The sequence below is a fragment of the Mercenaria mercenaria genome, chromosome 3 (assembly GCF_021730395.1).
Source record: "Mercenaria mercenaria strain notata chromosome 3, MADL_Memer_1, whole genome shotgun sequence".
Lineage (NCBI taxonomy): Eukaryota > Metazoa > Mollusca > Bivalvia > Venerida > Veneridae > Mercenaria > Mercenaria mercenaria.
This window is the reverse complement of record NC_069363.1, coordinates 78,668,020-78,695,930: the sequence shown is the minus strand read 5'-3', so window position 1 is coordinate 78,695,930 and position 27,911 is coordinate 78,668,020. Positions and strand designations below refer to the sequence as shown.

The window sequence follows — 27,911 nt, the reverse complement described above, 5'->3', positions numbered from 1 at the left end:
CTTGCTTAGCTGCAAAAGAAGGTCTACCTTACGAATCGGTCATTTTGACAAGCATTTTGTATGGTGCACAACCACAGAGAAAACTCTACAGAATTTAATGTATTTTCTTTAATATTTATGTTATTTGGTGTTCCCACACACCTAGCAAAATTCCGTCGACAAAGGAAAGAAGAATTCAGGGGTCGGTAGAGTCCAAACAGGTAAATATTGCTGACAAATGATGGAAATGTCTGACAAGGTATTTTATCACACTTAACCCACGTGATATCTTTAGCCTAGGTATTCTAATAATACAGATAATGTAGGCCTAACAATGTTCAGTTTATATTGTTTAATTACAAGTTATCAAAAAGGCTTGCTTTTGGTGTATGAAATTGAAAGAGTGCAGAGCACAGACAATTGGAGATCAAATTATCTGCACCACCTCCCACCCCACCATATATCAGCCACTATTTTTAGCTTATGTAATAATAGTATAACATTGTATTTGAATACATTATTTTTTATCTTGAGTTTACAAATGTATACCATTAAAAAGAATACCAAAGTATTGGAAATATTATATTTGACCAAAAAAAGCACAAGATCGCCCACAGCGGGAGCGAATCCGCAACCCTGACAAAAATGTGCAGTGTGCCATTCGGATTAGAGACGTATTGAATATGAAATATTTTGAATATGTAATTTTATCGGCGATTTCCTTCAGTCACTGTTATTTATACTCAAGAAGTTCAATATATTCAGCAATTTATGATCTAAAATACTAAAGAAAAGCATAAGTTTAAATTGTTTTAATCCTTCAATGCTGCTAAAACACTAAAAAGTGATTTAACTAAATCGAGATTGTGTTTCTCTCATGATTAAGGAATTACAAGCCTTATAGAAATGTGGCGAACTTTACTGTACCAGCAAGGAGAAAATTCACATCCCTGGTAATGTTAAATAAAATCCATCTATCCATTGTTTCTTTAGATCACCAGTATCTATTGGAATCTAGGAACCTTAACTTTCATATTCCCTTTCCTCACACAATATCACATGGACTTATTTTTCGCAACTTGGAATTCTGAAATGCATGTTTTTTCTGTCTTTTAACCTTAATTTGTAAAATAGTACTACTGTATCTAATTTAAGTATGTTGTGCACTAATCTTGTTTTTCAATAGTAGCTAGCTTAATTATTCAAGTGTCCCCAAAAAGTCGCCTCCCAGTCATAGTCAGTAATTGACTGAAGTACAATATAGATGTTTCAAAAGATATTTTTTTGCTCAGAGAAAAAATGCTCAGAAGAGCCTGGAGAAAGCCTTTTTCTCCACTGCAGTAACTTCCATTATTTAAGGTCATTATTTGACAGCAGATACTTCCAAGTTCAGATGAGGTAAAAAAAATAGTATTATTTCTGTGTTTTTTTGCTCTGTGGTATTTTCTTTTAAGGTTCATTTTTCTTGAAACTACAGCTTTGAAACTTTATAAACTTTATTTGTTTTTAGCTTGATGATTCAAAGAATAGGTAAACCTATTGGGATAATTTTGACTCACCCATGTGTCTATGTCGACATCCCGATTCGGTAAAGTTTTTGTATAAAAGCTGCTATCTCAGTACCAACTAATGAGAATGGATATAAACTTCACATACTGTGAAATCATTTAATTTCGTGGGCATGAAATTTCGTGGTTTTGGTCAAAATGGCAATTTCGCGGGGAAATGAATTCGTGGATTTCAACTTTTGAACATAAAATGAATGGGAATTTTACTTGTTCGTTGGGATTAAATTTCGTGGATTGACTCAACCACGAAATCCACGAATATTAATGATTTCACAGTACTTGTCCACTCTCATCAGCTGATATGCAGTTGTACATTTTCCATAACCAGGTTTTGCAATTTTATGAAATTATGCCCCATTTTCAACTTTTGTATTCATTCAATTGAAAAGACTGTTGAGCAGTCAAGCGTTGCTGTCCTCCGACAGCTCTTGTTTTGTTGACCAAAAGGTGAGTATGAAGGTCAAGAACCAAGACTCTTCTTGCATATTGCCTTATGTTAATCACTTACAGATGAGATGTTAATCACTTACAAACGAGCATTGCCATCTGCAGGCGGTGCTCTTGATTAACATTGCATGGTTACATTACAAGATTAGCTTATGGAAATGGATTAATTTTTGTTTTCTATGATCATTAATTACAGCTTCTAACAATTATTGTTAAAACAAACAGGATGTGCAATTTAAAAAAAAAATCCGAATTCTAGTGTTTTTGCTACATTCTAAAACTTGTCGAGTATAGGAAATCTAAATATTCACATAATCTTTTGAAACACTGTCGTAAATAGATACCATCTTATTATAGATTACCAAAACACCCAGTACATGCAGTAAATCTCATCGGTATTGCAGCAGGTACTTGTCAACATGCGCAGGAAGCATGACTGTATGAATATAATCTGTTAATAACCCCTGGCATTCATTAAAAGGCAAAATAAACTTGTACAACCATGATTTGTGAAAGAAAGAACTGTGATGAGTTAATAAGGTCACAGATTTAAAATGCTTGCAAAAAGAATTACATTTTTTATATGCATGTTTTCCCTATATGCAAACTTCAGTTTGATCCATTGATATGATAGCTGTTTGTCCCAGGTACATTGTACACCAAATATCTCATATAAGTCTCATTTAGTTTAAAATGTAATGTAATTGTATTTGGAATATAATTTTATGCTCAAAAAGGTCCTTTCATTGGAAATAAACACTATTCTATTCAACGGCCACTTAAAATCCAAACAGAATGTGTTTACTCATGAAATGAAGTTTTTATTACAAATGTAGGTGACCAACGACCACTTAAAACTTGCCCTAGCAAGTCAGATTATTTGCAAAAGTATCTGCTCAATGAAGCTGTACAAAACTTCTTGATGGGCACTTATGCATCCTTCTAATTAGTAATTGTGTTTGTACATATTTAACCTTTATCCTGCTGGTGGCATGCGACCATTGCAGACCAAAATCAGTCTACATATATCTGTGCAGTCTGATCATGGTCTGCACTGTTCGGTTTTCAGTCAGTAAATTTTCAGTGAACACCCCTTTGAATAGTAAGTGGTACTACCCAAACTGAATGATGGACCTGACCAGTCCATTAGGGTAAAGGTTAAAATGAACCTTTCTCATAGTCAAGGAAACGAAAACTTCCAGTCAGACTCCACCAATTTAAAACAAATTTTGAAAAATATAGTTTTTGTGCACTGTATGATGGCATAGTAAGTTAGTAACAGTTTAGCATATTACTTGTCCTTCTAGCCGTACTAAAATCTGTTGAGATCATTCAATTAAGAGGACACTTTTTACCATATCCACCAGGCTTAGCCAAGCTGTTTTGGAATACATGTAGACAGCCTGGTTCTCTAACATGCCCAGTGTATAATCCTCGTTCCTCGGACCTGTGGATTGAGAGTCAAGCTTGTTATCACCAAGTAGCCTGTCCATTTGGGATATTACTCTGCCGTTAAAATATACCAAACTAAATACAGAAAATCTGTTCTACTTAGAAATATCATGTTACATTTTGAATGTGACAGCGATTTTTTTCCTTCTTTATAAAGTACCCCTAAAGGACCTTTTCCCAATTGAAAAATGCAATCTTTTTTCCCAATTATCATCCAAAAATTCCCCAAATGACCAAATTAAGTTTGCATTTTGATGATTGCAGAAGGAAAACTTAGTTGCATTGACATTCACCATGATTGAACCATTCAAACAGTTTGTTTGATGATATTTACATGGAATTAAAGGAAGAAGCATTCTAAATGATGTTATTAATTAACTATAAAAATTCGCAATCTGAGTAAAAACCCCGCTATTTTTCCCAATTTACCCGGTACTGGACCTTTTCCCAAAAGGGAAAAAAAATCACTGTTACAGTGATAAAGCATTATTTTATTTATATTTTAAAAATAGTGAAAATTACCTGAGTTTATTAAGCTGCTTTTAGTGTTGGCAAAATTTTGGCCTCGCAAAAGTACCAGATGTTATAAACAATTTATTTTACACTTTCATCTGTATGTTATGTTTGTTGTTTTTATTTTTGGTATACATAGGATAGTCAGAGCCTGCAGTACACACATTGTTTTTCAATTGATTCAAGTTGTGTTTACAAGCTGTTACCTAAAAAATTCTTTTTTCCTTACCCTGCAAAATTTCTATTATGAACTTGTCTGTCTTTCAGTTTGGACAGTACCATTAACTGTTAAAAGGGGTGCTTACCAAAAAGATACTTACTGAATGGGGAACAGTGCAGATCATGATCAGACTGCACAGATGTGCAGGCTGATCATGATCTACACTGGCATGATAAGGGTTAAAGCACAGTTACTCTACATATTGAAGTTGCTTGCTATCAAATATTCCATAGGAATTTCACAACTGACAATTTCGGATCATTTCGGAGAAATGTGCATATTTCCCTTTTAGTTTCCAGTTTTTAAGGTTTTCAAAGTTTTACTACTTTTTTCATTTCGCAGATGAATAATGCCATGTAGAATTTTTCTAAGCTAAATTGTAGTGTTAACATGGTTAAATTGTTTAACAGCACAAGTTTGCTAGTTTGTGACATATATTTCATGCTCAAGTCGTATAAAAGACGCTAGAAAATATAAACTCTGATGTTTTATGAGGAGACACGGACATGGCTGAAGAGGGGTTTCAGTCTGCATCCTCTTGAATGACCTGTTAGTTCCATGTTCAGATGTTTAGTCCACCTGAGGGCAATAATGCTCTTACTGAGCCATTGTTATTTTTCACCACCTGTTGTCATCTTCAAAGTTTTCTTCAAAACAGCATCCCCTGTGAATCCATTTGATGGAATTGAATTCACAATTCTAGAATTGTTTAGATGGTTGGACTTAGCTGAATTATGCGTCTGCCAGTGCTAAAAATAGAAATGTCTTCAAAAAGAACTATTTTCAAAGAAATGATCATTGGGTAGCCCCCAAAACAAATATTGTTCAAATTATTCCAGATGTCTGCAGGAGGCCATTGCCTCGTTTCCCTTCATCCTGTTAGAAAAAAAAAACTACTGACTTAATCACAGATATTCTTGGTGATTCTCTACCAACATTTTTAAAACTTTTATGATTCATCAAAAGTCATTGCCCCCACCCCAGAGTTTCAGATGTGCAGTCTAGGGCCATTTTTATCACGCCACCCCTGTTTTCATTGTTTTCACCATCTATTGCCATTATTTTCATATACCAGTAGTCAAGCTTGCTGTCCAGACAGATTTGTGTATTGTGTAATAATGGTAGTAAAGGAATTAAAATAATGTTTTACTTTTTTGTTGGTCTTTGTCATTTATTTGATTTGAGACAATGAATTATTCAAGGTAGTGACAAATGTGCATGAAATTAATTACCAAGTCTACTCTTCTGTCTGGTAACCTTTAAAAACTTGACTGAAATGCAAACATTTTGTAGTTTGTTACTGGATTATTCAGACATAGAACCGTCTATAGGATATGTTTATCATTGTTGGAAGCTTAAAATTACTAAAAATGGGCAGAGAATAATGAAATATAGTGTTAAAGTAAGTTATTTGTTTTTCAAACTTTGAAAATACTTTGAATTCAATTTGGTTGTGTCTGTTAACCCTCAATTGGGAAGAATGGGCAAGTAGAAGTAGAGGGTTTGACTGCCAAGTCAATCTAGAACCCTGTTGTGGGCCTTGGTATCAAAGGAAAAGTGAGTACAACTGCAATCTGATCCCGGTCACCCTGTCGAGATGATCTGTATTTCTGAAATGGACCCTAGTGGCAGCAGGCACAAACAGGCAGTGCCTGATCATCACTGATGCCCCAGCATATTGAAAGTGTTCTAAGATGAAGGGACAAATTACATTTGTTGACTGGATGGGCACCTGACTTATGACATCTTAGTGTTTTTAAACAGCAACAGGGCTATGTCTTTCACCAGAATTCTTCAGATATTAAAGTTCTTTTATAAACTTTTGGTTCAATTTTAAATTTGTGTTAGACTTTATGTCAGACTTTTAAAGTCATGTTTTAAAATATCTTTCCTAAGAATACTTGTGATGCAAAATAGATTTTTATCAAGACTTGAAAGATTAAGATTAGGAAGTATTTGAGTTCAGTCATTTATTTAGTTTTGAGTGTCACACTTAAAGCATGTGATTATGACACGGTAGTTCACAATGCATGCCACTTTCGTTTGGTCATACGATTGTATAACAGCAAAGGTCATGACCTTCGAAATTTGTCATGAATGAAAATATCAGTATGACATGATTGTAATGCTATGAACATACTAGGGGGTAAAAGATAACAAGATGTAGAGCAAAATGTATGATAACACTGAATCGGGTATTTTTGTGTGAGTAAATTTTCACTAAATTACAACACTCGTCAAATAAGGCTAAATCTTCATTGTATTGAGCTGTAGAATTTTCCCACAATTGAAATTAATGTCCCGAATTTTTCAAAAAAATAAAAAGAGTAAAATAATCAAAAACATGAATCTAGCCTGTAGAATTTGTGATACATCAAAGAATGGGGATTTAAAAGACCTGAGAGCCAGGGCATCACCCGGCAACTTTGGTCTATTTTTAATTATGAAAAACTGCTACAAAAAATAATATCTTCTAGGTCTTAAGTTTTCCTTTCCAAATTTTACTGAGGGAGAATATCTCGTGCACTGATTTTTAACATTGAATGTAGATTTCTTTGAAATACAAGATTGTTACAGCATGATAAAAAACAAGAGAAAAATGCTTGTGGTTTTCATTAACATGTTGAAAGACAATTTTGCATGAAATCACATGGGATTGTTAAATTTATCTATGATGAAATCATATGATTTTGCAAGGATGTAATCTGCATGCATATTATACCTCAGGTGGGCTATTTTAATTTTTATACAGTTTTTAAATGAATGGATGTTTTCTTGGGATACCTTTTTGCACTAATAGGAAATCAACAAAAATCTGTAGAATAAATTGGAATTTTTTTCAATGGTTGGCAAGACGAAATACATGTAATGTATGTTTTTTTTCAGGGCGGAAGGGTCGTATTCTTCACACAAGTCCCGGAGGGGTTTCTTCCACTAGGGAAGCTTAACTTCAACGCAGATCCGCCCTGGGATCCCAGCTAACATCGGTTAACAGCAAGTGTTCTCGAAGGCCAGGTATGTAACTTATCACTTTAATGGCTTATGTAAATGGACCATTAGATTTTATTCACATGACATGTTATTCTGTTAAAAAAGTTATAGAATTTTGAAGAGCCACAGTGCTTGTAATTTTATCATAAAAAGAAAGCTGGTTGGTGAGTTCTTTTAAATTATGCCTCTTTCAAGCCTTTTAATGGTATTATACACTTAATTTGATTAGTTTGTTTAACTTTCTGGCCAAATATTCAATTGATCATTCTTAGTTGCAAAATACTGACGAAACTATAACTGCATATAAAGAGGAAAAAGGGACCTAAAATATGAGTCAATGTGGATCATGTCCTCTCCCTTATTTGCATATTTTGCATATGCAGCACATTTTAAAGATAAGCATCTAGAGCCTTTAAGTTTATAGTACTGTCAGTTGATCATATTGTTTGTGCGGTTGCTCCTGAAGCAGGGATCACACTAAATCTTGGACTTGAAGCAAGTCTGCAGCCGTGATGTGTTAGGAAAATGGAACGCTTTCTTGTAATGTTAATTAACAGAAGTTAGTAAATTGATAGTAGAAATTAACCTTCCTGAAGATTAAAATTCATCAGTTCTGCAATCAGATATTACCCTTTGAAGTATGATAGTATTGTTGAATGTCTTTAAAGAGAATGAATTTACATATATAAGTTTAGAATATCAAGGTTACTCTCAAGTCAGGAATATCAGAACTGAAACCATTGGAAAGACTTCACAAGGAACATTCAATCTGTAAATTCCATGGTCAGAATAAATTTCCATTGCCTGATATTTTATTTATAACCTGTCTAGTGACCTGAATTAACAGAATGATATTGTGGGGCCTCCATGGCCGAGTGGTTAAGGTCGATGACTTCAGATTACCTGCCCCTCATCGATGCGAGTTCGAGTCTTACTTGGGGTGTTGAATTCTTCATGTGAGGAAGCCATCCAGCTGGCTTAAGGAAGGTCGGCGGTTCTACCCAGGTGCCCGCTCGTGACAAAATAATGCACGGAGGGGCACCTGGGGTCTTCCTGCACCATCAAAGCTGGAAAGTTGCGAATGACCTATAATTGTGTTGGTGTGACATTAAACCCAACAAAATAAATAACAGAATGATATTGATAAAGTTGGAAATATGTTTCTGCGTTGTTGTTTTTTTTATATAAAAAATGCATTATTGTGTCTTAATTTCTGACTGGAATTTGCTGGATATTGTTGCAAGGATTTTGTCATTGAATACTTTATTATTAATTTTGCTCTCTTTTTTCAGAGTGCTTATATATCCAATCATTTCTGACTATTCTATCAGCTCTAATCTTTGACAAAAATGAAGACATATATTGGAAATCAGTGTTCAGTAGAGTTACTACCCTTTAGAAAACCAACTCAGGCAATAGTTGAAGAGCAGGTTCAGCTTTTTGAAAGGGAGGTAAGTCAAAGATAAAGTAAGAAACACAATAGCTATTTCCTGAGATTATAGGATTGCGCTTTTCTGTTGGTCTTTCCATCTTTCCACACAAATGTTCGGGCCTTTATTGTGTCGTCCAACAAGAGATTTTAATATTGCATTACACTTGGCACAAAATTAATGTCCCCCATAACAAAACACAAAGGTAGTGTGCCAAACCAGAACCCATGCTCCAAGTTCAATATCTGACTTGGCGGTCGAAGGTCTGCAGGTTGTTTTTTCCTGTCCATTCTGTAACTCAACTAACCATCAAGGAATTTTAATATAACTAGGTACAAATATTTCCCATACTGGTACTGATGATTAACCCGAACAGAAAATGAGGTTTTTTACCTGTAACTTTTTTATTTCTGCAAATTGAAATCAATGGTCGGTATCAAAATAAAGCTTAACTTTTGCTGAAAACTTTACATAATTCAAATTTATATTTAGTAAGCAAACTCACATGAAGTGAGGGCCTGGAAGGGGTATGTAAAAAGGGGACTTTATGAACGTTGACAGATGATAAATTCGAACCCTTTGTCATTTACAAAATTTTCTTGGTATTATTATATTGAAACTTTCCCCAAAAAGCTGCAACAGTCATTCCTGATCAAGTAATGAAAAGTTAACAAATGTCAGGTCTTCATGTTTCGACAGTGAGCATGCACAAAAAAACACCCTCTTCCCCTGTAATTTTGAATAAATATTTTTTATACAAATTTATGAAAGTCATTTATTTATACAGAATATTTACCAATTTTGTTTTTGTTTACACCAGTTGGTGTTGTAAGTGGAAACTATTAGATGGTGTGTTCAATCAAAGAAGTATAAAATACACAGAATGGTAACTGGCTGTAATCTCGCGTGAGCTCGTGTCATAGCGTGATTCGGCGTTATCTTACTAAAAACAAACATCAGCGAGCATGGAGTTACAATGTGTACCTTTAAAACTACATTTAAAATACACGTTAGCTTCTAAAACAAAATTAGTTTAATGTGAAATGGTACACGTTTTTTTTTTGCCATCGAAAGAAGCGTGGTCATACGGTGATAATTATTTTACCGATGAAAAATTGCTTTCGCAAACAAAATGGCGCGTGGAGAAAGCGCCACTTCCGGTAAACGAGATCTCGTTTTTTTGTCACGGGAGGTTGGCGAGATTTGCTCTATATGCCTTTCAAGTTGCCAATCTATTTATTTTTATAGCTCTTTGGTTCAATTTTATAAATAACCGATTGCAATCGAATATTTTCAAGGTGTTCGACTTGATCATCTGTCCGGGTTTATCATCAGTACCAGTAACCTGGAAGGTCAAGGTCACACTTTGATGTTGAATGTTAATTTTGTATGAAAAGGGCCTGTTTTGTATTCAGTCCATATTAAACTCTTGTCATCCATGGAGGGATTTAAATATCACTTGGCACATATGTTCCTCATAATGAGTTGATATGTCATGCGAAACACCCAGACCTCTTGCTGAAAAGTTACGGTCACATTGGAGGTAAATTGTATTTGGTCATTTTCTTGTCCAGTCGGTAACTTTTATCCTCACGTTGATATTTAGATAACTTTGTATAAACATTCAACATAACAAGCTGATCTGTCATATGAACCAGATTTTGAAAAAAATATTGTTTATTTTCTTCGGAATTACTCCCAAATTATTCAGAATAACTTGAAGTATTTTGTTACATTTTTCCCAATTCAAACAAAAATGAAATGATACTTAAACAATTATATAATATTATGTCAACAAATGTTAAAAGGAGTTGACAACAGCATGCTTTCAGATATATGCAAATTTAAATTCAAATATTGTATGTACTGTAATAACATTTGTATATATATATAGCACATTATTATATATACAAGTAACATATTGACAGATATCAGAGGACTAGGTTATGCTGCAGGTGAGATAATTTGTCACCTTCAGTAGGGGACTCTGTTCTACATTGCAGTACTTTTATATATGATATCAGCAAACAACATGATCAACAAAGGCTTTAAGCTCTTATAAATGTGGCTAAACAAGATATCTTGTTATAGATTTTTGAACAGGGCTAACTATGTCTCTTGGTTTAACTCATTTTACTGGATGTCTTGCAAAGGAGCTATTCACATGTTTGGTGTGCTGCAGCAAGGGATTGAACTCCGACCTCCATCACTCAAAGCAAAACACTCTGCCATTGATCTTATGAAATGGTCACTAATATTTCTCATGCCCGTTTGATTTGGGTTTAAACCCTTTTTGTTAGCAAGGATAAGTGTATGTTACAGAGACTTCATACCAGTATCAACTGCTCTTCTACTCCAAATGAATCAGAGATAGATGACAAATGACTTCAGAGATAAAGTTGACTGTGAACATTTTGCCTCACCCCGGGATCTGACTTATGATCTCTGCATTCAAAGCACAAGACTGTCAGCACAGCATTGCTTTATAAGATTAACTTTAAGGTAGTTCTGCACGTTTGATAAACCGGAAGTGATGGCGTAACCTCATTTTGCCGGAAAACGTAGATTAAAGACTGGATTCGGCGTACGGAAATGAAAACCCTTTTAAGAATTAATCGCAACCTGTGAGTAAATTCATTACAATGGCACTGTTGCTGTATTTCTTAAGTCAAAATATGATATTAAAACATATCACACTTTAAATAATTAAAAATTATGTTTTAAAATTTGCGTGAAATGTCCGGTTTTCTTTAATCATGGTCAAATATATCAAAAATAAGCACACGAACCAAACATTTTATTTCATCAAGTTATAGGCCATGTCTTTATTTACAACTGAGAAGTTTCATCAGAATCTACATTGTAGAAAAATTTCTGTTCGCGAAAATGTTATGAAAGTTATGATTTTCCCATAGACTCCCATTATGAAATATTGCGTGAGGTCCCTATTTTTTCAAATCAGTCTAGCAAAAAATCATGCACACAACCCTGTCTATTTTATTTGCTGAATTTTCTAGGTATGTTCTGAATTTTGAAAAATCAGAGTTTAATCAAATTCTACATTGTAGAAATAATTTTGATCCAAACGTGCAGAACTACCTTAAGCCTGCTGGCGGCAAGTGATTTTGGCTTTGCGACTAGTGCAGACCAAGATCAGCATGCACATCGGTGCAGTCTGATCATGGTTTGCACTGTTCGCTAGTTAATGTGTAAATTTTCAGTGAACACCCCTTCAAATGACAAATGGTACTGCCCAAATATTTTTTTTTTTTAATGATAGACAAGTTCATTATAGAAATTTAGCAGGGGAAGGGTTAAGGTTCGATATATGTGGTACCACAAAATGTACAATGTATGTCTGTAGTAATTAAAAACAAGAAAGAGTTGTTGTCGTAAATATGTTAATATGTCTGTTTTGGCTTTAAGTAGCTGAGAGTTATTATATTAACAGAAGGATTACTTTTGTTTTTAAGGATCGAGATGATACCTTTATAATCTGTGACCTTGGTGATATCATTCACAAGTACCAGCAATGGGAGCGCATGTTGCCACGAGTGAAGCCATTTTATGGTAAGTTAGCAGCATTTATTAATTATTTTGCAAAACTAAAATGATGCCTCTTATCTTTGGCCGCTTGGTTAAAGTCACTGACTTCGAACCTTGCACCTCATTGCTATTGGTTCAGCCTTCGTGAGAGGTTTCTTGTGAGGGAATCTTTTGGCTGGGGTCTTCTGTTATTGTTTAAAAGCTTTTTGGGGAGCTGGGTATAGATGGGTGGAGGAGAGGGATAATTTACAAAATTCTCAGTTTTGCACATATTAATATTCCTGGACAAAATCTCTGCAGTTGGCTACATAAAGGAATTTGACGTGTGTCATCAATAATAATGACCACAAAATTCAGGAGAGCCTATTAAATTCTTAGTAAAAGAGAAGAAAAAAATTAACAGGTACTGCCATCACATCCTGACATTGTCAAATTAAAAATAGTATAATAAGTGTATGTTGGTGAAATTGTGTCTAAAGTGTGATGGTTCTGCTTGTCATTAAAACCAATTAATTCCAAGTACAGTGTAAAACTAATTAATATACATTCTGTAAAACAGAAAATGTTCATGTTATCATGAATCCGGCTTATGTTTCCTGATTTCAGCTTTTGATTTCCACGATGACTGTATAGAACTATTTAAATAAAGACTTTTCAGCTTTTGATTCCAAACCAAATCTCAGGCCTGTGAATTTATGTATACATGTTGAACATTGCTGCCTGTGGGTTTTATCTTCAGGTCTTGAAAACTGATGCTAGTGTGGTGCGTAATGATCTTGTTTTAAAAACACAAGGCGAAAAAAAAAATGTACTCATACTGTTTTTTTTTTTTCAGCTGTAAAATGCAATGATGATTATGCTGTGTTGAAAGTTCTTGCCGACTGTGGCGCCAACTTTGACTGCGCAAGCAAGGTAGGTAGTTTTGTCAAAGTTATCTTACTATTCAGATTTTATATGTGAATAGTGTGAGCTTCTGTTGTCAGTTCTAGTAATTGTGTTTCTGTTATTAAACAGTGTGGTAAAGTAGGTCAGTTCTTTAATATAGAAGTTGATTAATGCCAGTTCAGCAGGGGGTAAAGAGATCAGTACTTTAACTGTTCCATTACTTGATGAAATGCAATTCGTCTGAAACGTAGATATCCCTTTTTACGCCCCCCTTCAAAGAAGGATGGGTATATGTGACAGAGCATGAGATTTTGGGTCCAAATGCAATTTTGATCAAAAATGGGGTTTTGGGCTAATATGACAGACTGACCCGTTCTGAGTAGAAATCTTCAATTTGACAATGAAAATCAGTCGTTGTCATGGAGATATTACCACTTTTCGGACACCATGTTTTTGTCTAACTGTATCAAAATTGAGGCAGTATATCTTAATAATAACACCATATTTAAATAATATCAAGATAAAATACATGATAAAATAACAAAAGCAACATGCAATTAATGGAATGTATTTCTTTTTGTCTCTTTCTTTCATGCAGTATAAAAATATTTATGTTCTAAAAATCGTTTCTATAGCAACACTGTTGTTTAACCTCTTTTTTAACAGTCTCTTGATGAATCTAGCAAAAACAATACATAGAATGTGAAATAAATACACAATTAACTTTTTCTAGTGTGCTAACAGTTTACAGACAACTGTTTTATGACATTCTTTTGAACAAGATACAGAATTTATTTGATATCAAATTAGACAACATCCCAAAAACTAGGACATTTATCTTATCATTATAGACACCTTATCTATTAAACAGTAAGAAAGAAAATCAGGCAAGAAGATATAATTATTACACTGTTATTATCAACTGTGAGTTTGCTAAAATTTCAAAAGACTTAGATATACTGATCAGTGAATCATTACCATGGCAACGATGTGGTATTTTCTTACAAAAATACTAACATTACCATGGCAACAATGTGGTATTTTCTTACAAAAATACTAACATTTTTGGCAATTTCTTTGTAATAAATTGAATATTGGAAGTATTTTTTCATATATTTACATCAAATGCTGTCTGTTTTCTTATTTAAAAGTAAGAGAGTAGACATCATTCCGTGAAAATTAATGTAATATGGTTTGAGAAATACATAATTTTCAGATACACCTCTCTTAGTTACAACTATTGCCATTTTAAGGCAGGCTTGTGTAATAACATAGTGCTTTGTTGATGCAATTATTACATATGAAAATATATTCACTAACATAATACAGCTTAACATATATAACATATAAACAAGAAAGTTGCTGTTTACATATGATGATATCCAAAATAATTTAAAAGTTAAATCAATGTTACCATGGCAACAATGCACTATTTTCTTAAAATAGTAGTTTTTTTGTAAATTTTCCAGAAAGAATCAGAACATTCATTTAGCATCTGTTCAGTATACATTTGTTTTACACCACAAATGGTCAATTATGATCATTTATAAAAAAACAAACATCATTTTATGTAATATAACTTGTCTTTCAGAACTACATATTTTCCTGATATGCCTACCTGCATTACAGCTCTGCCATTTTATGGCAGATTTGTGTTATGACATGTTTTGTTGATGGTTACACATAAAAGATATTTTCTTGCAGAACATAGTCTGATTAGCAGAATATAAACAAAACACATGATGTTTACATAATCAAACAAATCTAAATTTAAGTCAAATTTGTGTTACCATGGCAACTCACAATGTTTTGCAAAAAAATAGCTACTTCTGCAAAGGTCATGTCATGTAAAAATATCTTTTAACACAATTATAACCATGGATTAACATGATTGATTCTTGAAATAAAATATATTATATTCAGCCAGTAACAAATATTTTCTTCTATATTGGTAGTTTTCTGCCATTTCTGGAAAAATCCTTCCTACACTCACACTGGCAAGGCAGTTTTGACTGTAAAAATGTTTCCTCCAAAGGTTGTGCTTTAATGTCACACATGTTGTAGTTTTGAAACAACTAGGATTCATTCAACAGACATGTCTTACTATTTCATGCATGCAGTTTTGGAAATTTTATAAGTTAAATTCTGTATTGTTAGAACAATTAGGATAGTGCTTCTCAAACAACTTCACAGCTGTCATGACATCAAAACACTACTTTTACCCAATATTTCTCACAGTTGACTAAGCTTTACTTTTTCTTGAAACACATCTGTAATTTGAACTAGAATTTGTAACTTTTTCAGGTCATGAGGGCAGGAAACATGACATTATTTGTGCAATATGGAGTTATTTGCTCTTATCAGTATTTGTGACAAGCACTCTATTCCACAGGCATGATTTCAGCTGGATGATCAGTAAAACATATTAATTCCTTCTGTTTTATTCCCATTTACATATTCATAGTTCTTTCATCACTGCAAAACAAAAATTCATCAACATTAGAACTTCATTTTAATAAGATTAGTATAAAGTTACAGAATATAAGACTGTAAAGCATCTTTTCAAGCTTAAGAGAGTCTTTTTGTTAAAAGCTGACTGAAAGCAGATTTGATAGGTATAAACTCATCCAAGAATCTTACAGTATTCATGCAGAAAAAGTGTTTTTTCAAGAATACATAAACTAGCTAAGATTCCTACAGACTAGACATACAATTCATGCAATCAAACTTAATGTAAACACAAATACTGTAAAAATAATTTTGAAAATATGAAAAAATACATACATGATATATTCAATTATTGTATGTCATTACTTATTCACTTCTTAATATATTACACATATTTGTTGAATGGGTCTGTAATCAAAATCATTTTTCATAAAATGTTATGAATGAAATAGATCATTTATGTTTATGCTACTTTAATGTCTTCATCTTTCTTAGAATAGCAGTATAGTAACTGTAAAAATGTATGAAGAAATTTACAAACCCCCATAAAATCCAGCTTGTGTATAGACCTTCCTGGAAAATCATTTCACTGTTTAAGGTCATTGCATCAAGCCAAACAATCCTCAGTGGTTGATCTGTAAAATGAATAAATACTGAAAAAGGCTGAAATGTGAGATAAAAATGCCCTGGGCAGTTAGCTCAGTACATATTTAGCACAAAGACTTCTATAAAAAGTGTAATAGGTTTGAATTCCTGGCAAGGCTTTCAAAAAATGTATCTAAAGTTTATTTATTTTACTAAGTGGTTTTTAGTCACTTGCCCAGAACAGTACAGAATGGTGAGGAATCCAGAAATAACGGCCAAGTGAACAGTATGCAAATTTAACATGAAAAACTTTGGAAAAAACTCTCTTCCCAAGTAAAAACAATATTTATGCCTTGTAGAAGTTTAATGTATGGACTGATTTGACATTACATGTAAGAAATTAGTGGTTGAAGCTGACAATAGATGTGTTTCAACTATTCCTTATCAGTCACTTTCATGGCATGGCTATATTTATAAAATGATCAGGGCTTTAACTTTAATATGTAACTAAATATTATGACTGACTTTTGTAATTTTGTCTGGCACCAGAGTCACAAGGTCTTCATGTAATTGTCTTGCATACTGATTCTACTGAATACTTCTTGTAATTGTCTTGCATACAGATTCTACTGAATAAGAGTCAAAACCGATTTAAAAAAGTTGAATTCATGGCAGATTTAGTAAATAAAATATAGTCTACAATATATTGACACTTGTAAATAAAATGTGAACTGCGCTAAATCTACCTCAGTCTGTCATTAGTGTCAAATCCGGGCTATTTTTGGAAAAGATATCGGACAAAACTGTCGATATGAACTCAAATAATATTTTTAACACTACATATCGCTTAAATACTTACTTACCTTGAGATTCGCTAACTGTCATTCTTTATACAATCGAAATAAATCATCAAATAATTGTTTTGGTAGTTTCATTTTCTCCGCGACCTTCGATGTTTACAAATGGCGTGTCGATTCAAAGGGCGATAAATTATCAATCATTTAATTGTTTTAAAGAAACGGAATTGCAAAACACGGAAATGTTTATAAATGTCACTTCATTTTTTTCTTGTGGCAAGGTAGAGTATTATTGAAAACAAGAAATGCATCAATTGCCGCGAACACGTGGTAACGTCCACCATTTTTTTTTGTGACATAACTTTAATCGATGTTTTCTCAAATGACGCAACGCCGAATTTGGACCCAAAATGTCATGGCGCGTCACATATTGTTTTGCAGATGTCGGTCTGTAGGTTGGTTGGTCGGTATGTAGACCTATTGGTTTCCGGATGATAACTCGAGAACACTTGAGCCTAGGATTATGAAAGTTGATAGGGAGGTTGGTCATGACCAGCAGATGACCCCTATTGATTTTGAGGTCAGTCGGTCAAAGGTCAAGGTTACAGTGACCTGGAACAGTTAAGCCATTTCAGGATGATAACTTCAGAATGCTTGGGCTTAGGATCAAGAAACTTAATAATAACAAATAATTTCTGTTCCTTGTGCAATTACTGAATGCATCAAGGGGGGCATTTCGTGTTCTACGAGCTCTTGTTAGCATATGATTGAAGAACTATTTATGTGATTAGAAGTTTGTGATAAATCTTGCTTACATTCATGAAACTGTTCTGAATTGATGTCACTCTCTTTATGGGATGCTACAAATATGGTTTGATTTAAATTTTTATACTGTGAAATCATTAATTTTCATGGGGGACTAATTTTCGTGGATCTTGTGGTCGAGTCAATCCACGAAATTTAATCTCTAATTTCATTTATTTTATGTTAAAAAGTTCATATCCCCACAAAATTGCCGTTTTGACCTTAACAACGAAATTTCAGGCCCACGAAATTCAATGATTTTACAGTATGTGTAATTTTAAATTATTTACATTTTAGGCAGAAATACAGAAGGTTCTTAAGATTGGTGTGGCACCTACACGCATTGTATATGCCAATCCATGCAAGCAATCGTCTATGCTGAAATATGCAGCAAAGAAGGATGTGGCTTTGATGACGTTTGACAATGAGGCGGAGCTTCATAAAGTCAAGGCTCTGTATCCCGATGCCAAGTAAGTGTTTAATATCAGGTATTGTTAAATAATTAATATTTTTGGGGTAGTAATTTTTGTGGTTTTCTTGGCTGCATCAGTCCAGGCAATAAAAACTCAAAATGAACACAATTTATAGCTTGTTCTCTTTTTATCTTGAAAAGTTCAGGAATTCATATCGTCATGAAAAAGCCATTTTAGACAAAACTGCGGAATTGCATTTTTTGTGAAAGTAAATTATTTCATAGTTACAATGTTTTAATATATATATCTTAAATTTAAGGTAATAGACATGAAATGACCCAATCTGCAATTTCCTTTTGATTTTTCATCTATGAAATTTCATTATTTATTGGCTGTTATAAAAATCCATGTACAATTACAAATAATGTTAGCTGCTACAGAATGCCAAAATGGCATACAAGGGTATGTAATGGCCTTGAAATGCCAGCTGCCATTTCAAGGCCACTACCTTAAATCTTGATATGTGAATGAGTTGAATTTCATGTATCATTTTATATAGACTTGTTTGTCAAGTTAATTCCACATTTCTCAGTTAAGCCAAGGGAGATAACCTTTCTTCACCTGTTTGGCAGCTGATAATGTTATTAAAAAAAAATCTCTTTGTGTTTCACGTAGTGATTAGGGAAAGTTTTCATGCCTTTTATATGTTTGTATGGCTATAACGCAGCAACAATGTCCTCTGACCCAGCAAAAAAAGAGATTGTAAAAGTTTGAAATGTTTCAGTGAACTAGGATGAGAAGCCAAAGAAGAAATTAGTTTTACTACTGTCTACTAATTGTTCTTCCTAGACAAAAGTCTGTGATAGTATACAAAGATATGGATTTTTTTTTTACCCTCAGGTTGGTGTTGAGGATCCTGCCTCCCAGCAATTTCAAGGTACAATGTGAGCTTGGTATAAAGTTTGGATGTCACCCATCCAAGGCTCTTCCTCTCCTTCAGACAGCACAGGCTCTTGGCCTCAATATCATGGGTATCAGGTAAGTTGCTTTACAGTTTATATTTTAGCTTCAGACTTCTGGCAATAATTCAGCAAAACAATGAGTGAAAGTTTCATTTTTGTCCTACAGAGAATGAGGGTGTGAAATTTTAGCATTATCTGGCATATACCTGTTGCCATAAATTTCAGCTTCCAGTCTAAAGCAGGTCTTTAATTGACCTCAGATAACGAAAGCGTTCTACATTGGGTCTAACCAGGTACGAAACAGATATGACAAACAATCAGCAGCTAACTTGAAAATTGGTACAAAAAAGTCACAAGGAGTAATCAGTACGACTAGCCACTTAGCTAAATTCTTGAACTTTTAGGATCAGGGTAAAAAAAAACAACCCCAGTCTAACAAAAATTGTTTTTCTAATCTTAAATACTAAGTACATTGAGCATAGATAACGAGAGAAAAAATGAAAGAAGTGTGAAAACAGTGCATTTGCAGTAACAAGTATATCACCGTAATTAGTATATGATATTTACATGATGGTGTTTCAGTTTCCATGTCGGCAGTGGATGCAGTGAGGCTGAAGCCTTCGCTGTTGCCATTCAGCAGGCCCGTGGGGTATTTGACCTCGCTGTGGAGATGGGCTTTAACATGCAACTGCTAGACATTGGAGGCGGATATCCAGGACAAGAGGATGCTCCCATCACCTTCCATGAGGTACAGTATTAACTTGAAATTGTTTTGAGGCTTTTTTTTGGATTTATCAGAACTGATCCCCTTTTTGCCTTCCCCCACAATCTGTTACCAGGTTTTAACTTTAAGAATGTATGACTTTGCATAAAAACGATGGTTTAGGCTTCTGTATGTTGCTTTTAAATCTTCTACTACTCAGCATGCTTGTAATCCAAAGTCGTTACAAAGATGGCCCTAATTTGTAACCAAGAAGTTTTAGGTTTCTGTGATCTTATAACTTGCTACTGATGGTTGGAGCCTTCTCAAAGTCAAATGACAAAAGTAACAAACCCATACAGCTGGCTTGAGGAAGGAGAGTGGCTTTACATGTTCCAGATGGAGGCATGCTCTAGGCCTCGTGGATTTGTTGACCTGAAAAGTTGCAATTTTGTCTTTACTTGTTTGATAGTGAGAATATGAACATGTTTTTCAGTGAATTATCAAAATAGTAGAGTGAAATATATCTGGTATTTTCACAAGGAAAAGTATCAAATATATTTTTCACTGGTAAGAAACTATAAGTAAAAACATGAAATAAAAAGAAAATTTGTTTGTTTTACATGTAAGATCAAAATATATTTCACTCATGAACTCTACATACATTGCCTTTGCCACTCATGAAAATGTTGCATCACTGGTGAAAGATTTTTTTTATCTTACACTGAAACAAACCAATATCCTCTATATAAGAATTTTAATCAAAAGCATATGCATTGTATTTGTTTCATTATAACACTGGTAGATGTAAACAAAAGATATTAATGTGAAGTCATTTATGTATCAAATTTGTCTTTATTCAGATAACTAATGTAGTGAACATGGCTCTAGACAAGTATTTCCCTGCTGACGAGGGAGTAGAGATCATCGCCGAGCCTGGTCGCTACATGGTTGCCTCTGCATTCACCCTCGGTGTCAACGTCATTGCAAAACGTGTGGTTGCAAGGGACCAACATGGTGAAAGTAAGTTATAACACACTTGACTTGCCAAACAAAAAATTTTTTAAAAAGTGTTATAGGTGATTAGCATTTATTACATACAGGTTGTTAATTTATGAAAATCATATTTAACATTTGCCACATCAGTTTAGACCTCCATGATTATTATTATAACAAATAAATTTTTGAATATTTCTATCTTTTATCAAGGTGAGGTCATCTGGTTCATGAAACCATAAAGTGGCACCACTTTATTTGACTGGGAATGTGATCTTAGATTTTATTATACATGCATGTTTTTTTTCCCTGCGAGACCATCCTGATACCAATTTTTAATAGGCAGCATAACATTCTGTGATAAAACTTTTATCCTTCTAACTTGACTGTCTGAAGAATACGATTAGGAGGGCTATTGTACTAGCTCTGACATTGGTGACAGTGTTGCATTCAGGTTAAAGTTTTAAGGCAGATTTTCTCAATACAGTTGTATCACTAAATATGGTCTTAACTATTGCCTCTATTAGCATCAAACTTGGCATGAGGGTTGGTATTGGTAAGGTCATAAAGGTCAAGGTAACCCATTCAGATTGCATAATAGTGCTAGTTAACCCTTAGCCTGCTGGCGGCAAGTGATTCTGCCTTTGCGACCAGTGCAGACCAAGATCAGCCTGCACATCCGTGCAGTCTGATCATGGTCTGCACTGTTCGCCATTCAGTCAGTATCTTTTTTGGTAAACACCCCTTAGTTAATGGTCCTGTCCAAATTGAAAGATGGACAGGTTCATTATAGAAATTTAGCATTTACCCCCCCCCCCCCCCACACACACACACACACACCCAGTCAAGCAAAAAGTGCATTATGGATCAAAGGGACATTTTTGGATTGAGGCACATGAATTAAAATGCCATACTGTATTTGTTGAATGAAAGGCATATGAAGTTGTGCAGTAATGTTTTCCAATACAGTTTAAAAACTACAGGTGTATGCAGAATTACTGTGATAAATTCAGTTCTAAATGTTTCCTCTCATGATGTATATATATATGTAACATAACAGCAACTCGGTACAAGTTTTATATTTAATTTCCAAACTTCCAAATAACACTCTGCCACAAGTGTGACGAAATCAATGTATTTATACCCCAATGGTAACAATGGGCAGAGTCTAGTGTATCCGTCGAAGGTAGTGCTGCTCCAACCGGAGCGCCAAGGCCCAGAAGGAGCAGCAAATCTTGCGACCAAAAGGACTACACCAACTGTTACCATGGAAACGCCATAATTAAAAACAATAAACAAAAGATAAAATTATTACATATATATATTTGTATTGATTTCATGACAACAAATGCAAGGTTTTCCAGGGCTACAAGCTCAAGTGTCTGTACTTGTAAACGTGCATTACATTGACATATAAGGTACCATACAATTGTTTAACTGACAGTACTATTATAGCCATGAAAAAGTTTGATGTTCAAATAACTGCTCCTAATGGACAAATTTCGGTCCATCTATAGATCTACATTTATATTTATGACATGTATTTGTAGATGGAGAACTGATGGATGCTCCGACACTCTCTGATGAGCCGGCTATCATGTACTATGTCAATGATGGCGTGTACGGATCCTTCAACTGTATCCTGTTTGACCACCAGTCTGTTACAGCCAATACCTTAAAGGTGAGTGACCTCTGGATGTGTCTTTTAAGCTTGATAGTTTGAAGAGTAATGGCAGCTATTTTGCTCACTCGGGCGTCATTGTCACACCCTGCATGCAATATCATTGTCTCAGTAACTATTGCATATATTGGATTGAATCTTCACTGAAGGCTTCCTAGTCATCAGACCTACTGAAATAACCATGTTAAATAACTGGTATTAAATGAAATTAAAACTAAAAGTAACTAGCTGCTTCTAGTCAGGGGGTCTTTGTGGCCAAATGGTTATGGTTGTCAGCTTCAAATCTCTTGCCTTCACCGATGTGGGTTCGAAATCTTACTTAGGATGTAGAATCCTTCATGTTGGCAAGTCAGGATGGTCCAGCTGGTTTACGGAAAATTATTGGTTCAAACACAGTACCAGTAACTCACCGGCCGTGAGAGTCACCTTGGACCTTCCTTCACCATAAAAGAAAAGCTGGGAAAAGTGTGGGTTTTTTTTTCAGGATTTTATGCATGATACATTTTGGTGATATCTGTTTCAGTATTACAATATACTTGTTGACTTTCCAGTCTAGCGAAGATGAAATGACTTACGAGAGCAGTATCTGGGGTCCGACATGTGATGGTATAGACTGCATCCTTCAGTCCGTGCAGCTACCCATGCACGAGGTAGGGGAATGGTTTTACTTCTGTGACATGGGCGCCTACACTGTGGCGGCTGCCTCCAGTTTCAATGGTATGCAGGGACCAGCTAAAGTCTACTACTGCCTTGAAGAACAATGGTAAGCTTACAGGCCAAGAAGAAAAAGAAAAATTGTTTCATGAAATTCAATATGATTTCAGGGATGTTTTTACCAGAAAATCCATTGGTTCCCTTTTATCTGAAAATTTCAGTGACACTGTATATTCCGTAGTATTAAGTCAAAATTAATCTATATTGTATCTAGATGGTAATTTTGACATCTGACTATATTAAGCATTAGATAATGTTTGAACAGAAGTTTTTTTCACAAGTACCTATAAATGAAAAACATGCGAAATAATTACTATTCTTGATTGTGGGGATGTAGGTGAGATGGAGCTAATTTTCATGGATATTTAAGTTGAATCAATCCATGAATTTTAATCCCATGAACTAGTAAATTCCCATTTGTTTTATGTTCAAAAGTTGAAATGGACATATTGATGTCACCACAAAATAGCCTTTCAAGCAAAACCAGAAATTTTCATGCCCATAAAATTAAACAGTTTTACCATATATTCATTTATTATGTTTTACAAATGATTCCAGGAACCAGGTATACACAGAATCACACCACAAGGCTTCAGGTGGCATCCCCATATGTAAGGTACCCCACATGAAGACTGGGTACAGTCTGCAGGATCCGTGCATCCCGAACCTTCTAGACGACATTCTGCCATCCTCGTTCAAGGAAGGCTTCGTTGTTGGCGACATCGGAGATCACTGAAACACTGAATTTGCACGATATGACTTCATTTTTTAATCAAGAGTTTTTCTTCACTTCCTTTTTTCATTTCTTTAGATGTGTAATTTTTTCTACTAAATTGACATTTTGTATCACATTTCAAATCCATTTCCACCTAGTAGAATACTGCAATAACAGGATAGATTTACAATGCTGATGGTTTCTCTGATTTTGGTAAATAATTATCATCCTAAATGTATTGCCTCACAGTTTTTAATTTCGAAGTACAGAGCTAGTCAATATGATATGTTATTTTATTTATAAGAAATAAATGGGATCCATCGAAGTGGAATTTTGAATCAGTTTTGGCATTTGCAAATATCGTATGACAGGTCTTTATCCTGTTTTGCAGTATACTGTGCACAAAAGTTTTACCCCACCATAAAGCAGATACTTCAAAAGTGTGTAGGATAAGATCTAAAAAAAGATGGGACTTTTTCGGTGGTATTGAAAACAGTGATTGTTAACATAATGAACCACAATCTGGATTTTTTTTCACAAATCTGGATGGAACTCCTTTTATCCAAATTTTGTATTCATTGATGTACAAATGTAGTATTTAGATAAGAAAGATATTACTATGGGGTCATTAGAACATTGTTGTGTACACAGAATATATGAACAGTATGTCTGTATATAACCATCATAACAGAAACTATCTATGTTAACAAAACTGAAAACTTATCAGAATAATATCATGAACAGAAAGCAGTATAATGTTCCTGGTCCCAAATTTGTGATCTAATCAGTTAACCAAGAACCATTTAAATCATTTGTGACAATGGAGCTGGAGTAAAACCTCTCTTGGGCAAAACCCCTGACATAGAACAATGGACAAAACCCCTCTTAAAATTTCAAGGGAGACAAAAAAAACCCTGACCACTGGACAAAACTTCCCCACCTATTTTAAGCAGGTAGGACAAAATTCCTTTCATGAATATTTTACAACTCAACAGAACAAATGTAGGGGTTTTATCCTACTTGTTCAAAATGACAATAGGGTTTCATTTTCAAAATCACAAGAGGGTTTCATCTACCTTAATTTTTTTGTGAGAGAGGATTTTGTCTGCCTTAAAATGTAAGCCGGAGTTAGAACAATGGAAGAGGTTTTGTCCACTTCATAAAAAATTAACTGAAGATCGGTTTAGTCCAGGATGGGTTTTATTTTACACTCTTAAAAACAAGCTTCAGAATATCAGCGAAACATTGAAATGTAGTGGTAATGGTTATAAAAAGCATTTCATTTTTTCATCAATTCAAATTCATTGGGTTGTTTTGTTAGAACATAGCTTTGTAGAAATACTGTGGGATACACTTCACAATTCATGTTGGATATTGTATAAACGTAAGAACTATTGTCTAGAACATCTTCATACAAGGGAAAATATACATGATAGTGTTATTATTTTGTGTAGAATGTCATTAGGATACAATAAGCACATGATGTTTTTATTATCATAAATGTTGTTTCTGTAGCAAAAAAAAAAAAAAATGTTCTCATGAAAATATTTGAAACGAACAAAATCTGTCTTTTTTTGGGCATTATACATCATGTCATTGTTATTTTTAAATGAACTTTATTTTTTAGCTCACCTGTCACATAGTGACAAGGTGAGCTTTTGTGATCACGCAGCGTCCGTCGTCCGTCCGTCCGTGCGTTAGTCCGTCCGTCCGTAAACTTTTGCTTGTGACCACTCTAGAGGTCACATTTTTTGTGGGAATTTTATGAAAGTTGGTCAGAATGTTCATCTTGATGATATCTAGGTCAAGTTCGAAAGTGGGTCACGTGCCATCAAAAACTAGGTCAGTAGGTCTCAAAATAGAAAAACCTTGTGACCTCTCTAGAGGCCATATATTTCACAAAATCTTCATGAAAATTGGTCAGAATGTTCATCTTGATGATATCTAGGTCAAGTTCGAAACTGGGTCACATGCCGTCAAAAACTAGGTCAATAGGTCTAAAAATAGAAAAACCTTGTGACCTCTCTAGAGGCCATATGTTACAAAAGATCTTCATGAAAATTGGTTAGAACGTTCACCTTGATGATATCTAGATTAAGTTCGAAACTGGGTCACGTGCCTTCAAAAACTAGGTCAGTAGATCTAAAAATAGAAAAACCTTGTGACCTCTCTAGAGGCCATATTTTTCATGGGATCTGTATGAAAATTGGTCAGAATGTTCATCTTGATGATATCTAGGTCAAGTTCGAAAGTGGGTCACGTGCCATCAAAAACTAGGTCAGTAGGTCAAATAATAGAAAAACCTTGTGACCTCTCTAAAGGCCATATTTTTCATGGGATCTGTATGAAAGTTTGTCTGAATGTTCATCTTGATGATATCTAGGTCAAGTTCGAAACACGGTCATGTGCGGTCAAAAGCTAGGTCAGTAGGTCTAAAAATAGAAAAACCTTGTGACCTCTCAAGAGGCCATACTTATGAATGGATCTCCATAAAAATTGGTAAGAATGTTCATCTTGATGATATGTAGGTCAAGTTCGAAAGTGGGTCACGTGCCTTCAAAAAGTAGGTCAGTAGGTCAAATAATGAAAAAACGTTGTGACCTCTCTAGAGGCCATATTTTTCATGGGATCTGTATGAAAGTTGGTCTGAATGTTAATCTTGATGATGTATAGGTCAAGTTTGAAACTGGGTCAACTGCGATCAAAAACTAGGTCAGTATGTCTTGAAATAGAAAAACCTTGTGACCTCTCTAGAGGCCATACCCTTGAATGGATCTTCATGAAAATTGGTCAGAGTGTTCACCTTGATGATATCTAGGTCAAGTTTGAAACTGGGTCACGTGCCTTAAAAAACTAGGTCAGTAGGTCAAATAATAAAAAAACCTTGTGACCTCTCTAGAGGCCATACTTTTCATGGGATCTGTATGAAAGTTGATCTGAATGTTCATCTTGATGATATCTTGGTCAAGTTTGAAACTGGGTCAACTGCGTTCAAAAACTAGGTCAGTAGGTCTAAAATTATTAAAATCTTTTGACCTCTCTAGAGGCCATATTTTTCAATTGATCTTCATGAAAATTGATCTGAATGTTCACCTTGATGATATCTAGGTCAGTTTCAAAACTGGGTCAAGTGCGATCAAAAACTAGGCCAGTAGATATAAAAATAGAAAAACCTTGTGACCTCTCTAGAGGCCATATTTTTCACGAGATCTTCATGAAAATTTGTGAGAATGTTCACCTTGATGATATCTAGGTAAAGTTCAAAACAGGGTAATGTATCTTCGAAAACTAGGTCATTAGGTCAAATAATAGAAAAACCTTGTGACCTCTCTAGAGACCATATTTTTCAATGGATCTTCATGAAAATTGGTCAGAATTTGTATCTTGATAATATCTAGATCAAGTTCAAAACTGGGTCACATGAGCTCAAAAACTAGGTCACTATGTCAAATAATAGAAAAAACGACGTCATACTCAAAACTGGGTCATGTGGGAAGAGGTGAGCGATTCAGGACCATCGTGGTCCTCTTGTTATTATTGGCCGTAGGGAAAACCGAGACCACTTTTCTGTGGTACAACATGGATGGTACCTCCAATTTTTAGGTGTATTTTGACATATCTGTACCTTTTAAGATTTTTTTTTTCTTTTTGGTTAAATTTCTTCCCTTTGTTGTTCCTGTCCTTTGGACTTAGATATTTTTTCTGAGGACCTTCTTGTCCTCAAGTGCAATGATAACAGGTGAGCGATATAGGGCCATCATGGCCCTCTTGTTTTACACAAAATAAGGTGTCATGAGAAGTTTAGCTTGCTTTAATTTGCTACTAAACCAACATTTATGATTTTAAAGGGAGATTACATATTTTTCATCTTTTATTTTTTATCCCCATCTTCTCTGGGATTCTTTAGAAAGGAATGGATATATAAGAACGGAGGGCACTTGCTGAATATACCTGGCCTTATGCTTTTTTTTTAGTTGTTCAGTATTTACATTTTACTTTTTTTTCTCATTCATACAGTATGTACTGCTGTTGTTGTCGTCGTCCAATAAAAAAAACACTGGGTGA

The 27,911-nt window shown here is 34.5% G+C and overlaps 1 protein-coding gene and 1 long non-coding RNA gene across 2 annotated transcripts; one reads left to right on the top strand and one right to left on the bottom strand.

Annotated features, from left to right (window-relative positions):
* Positions 1–33: 33 nt before the first annotated feature.
* Positions 34–27,911, top strand: LOC123546532 (ornithine decarboxylase 1-like). Its single transcript, XM_045332889.2, has 12 exons — positions 34–200; positions 7,066–7,194; positions 8,463–8,621; positions 12,074–12,170; positions 12,982–13,058; positions 17,963–18,135; positions 18,979–19,116; positions 19,623–19,788; positions 20,604–20,763; positions 22,287–22,417; positions 22,969–23,180; positions 23,690–27,911. Exons 3-12 carry the CDS (start codon positions 8,520–8,522, stop codon positions 23,865–23,867), a joined length of 1,434 nt encoding a protein of 477 aa, XP_045188824.1. The 5' UTR covers positions 34–200; positions 7,066–7,194; positions 8,463–8,519; the 3' UTR covers positions 23,868–27,911.
* Positions 13,474–17,938, bottom strand: LOC128555726 (uncharacterized). The gene is made up of 3 exons (XR_008370298.1): positions 16,928–17,938; positions 16,021–16,114; positions 13,474–15,506 (listed from the first exon to the last, which is right to left on the bottom strand). It is a non-coding gene; the product is annotated as an uncharacterized LOC128555726 (long non-coding RNA).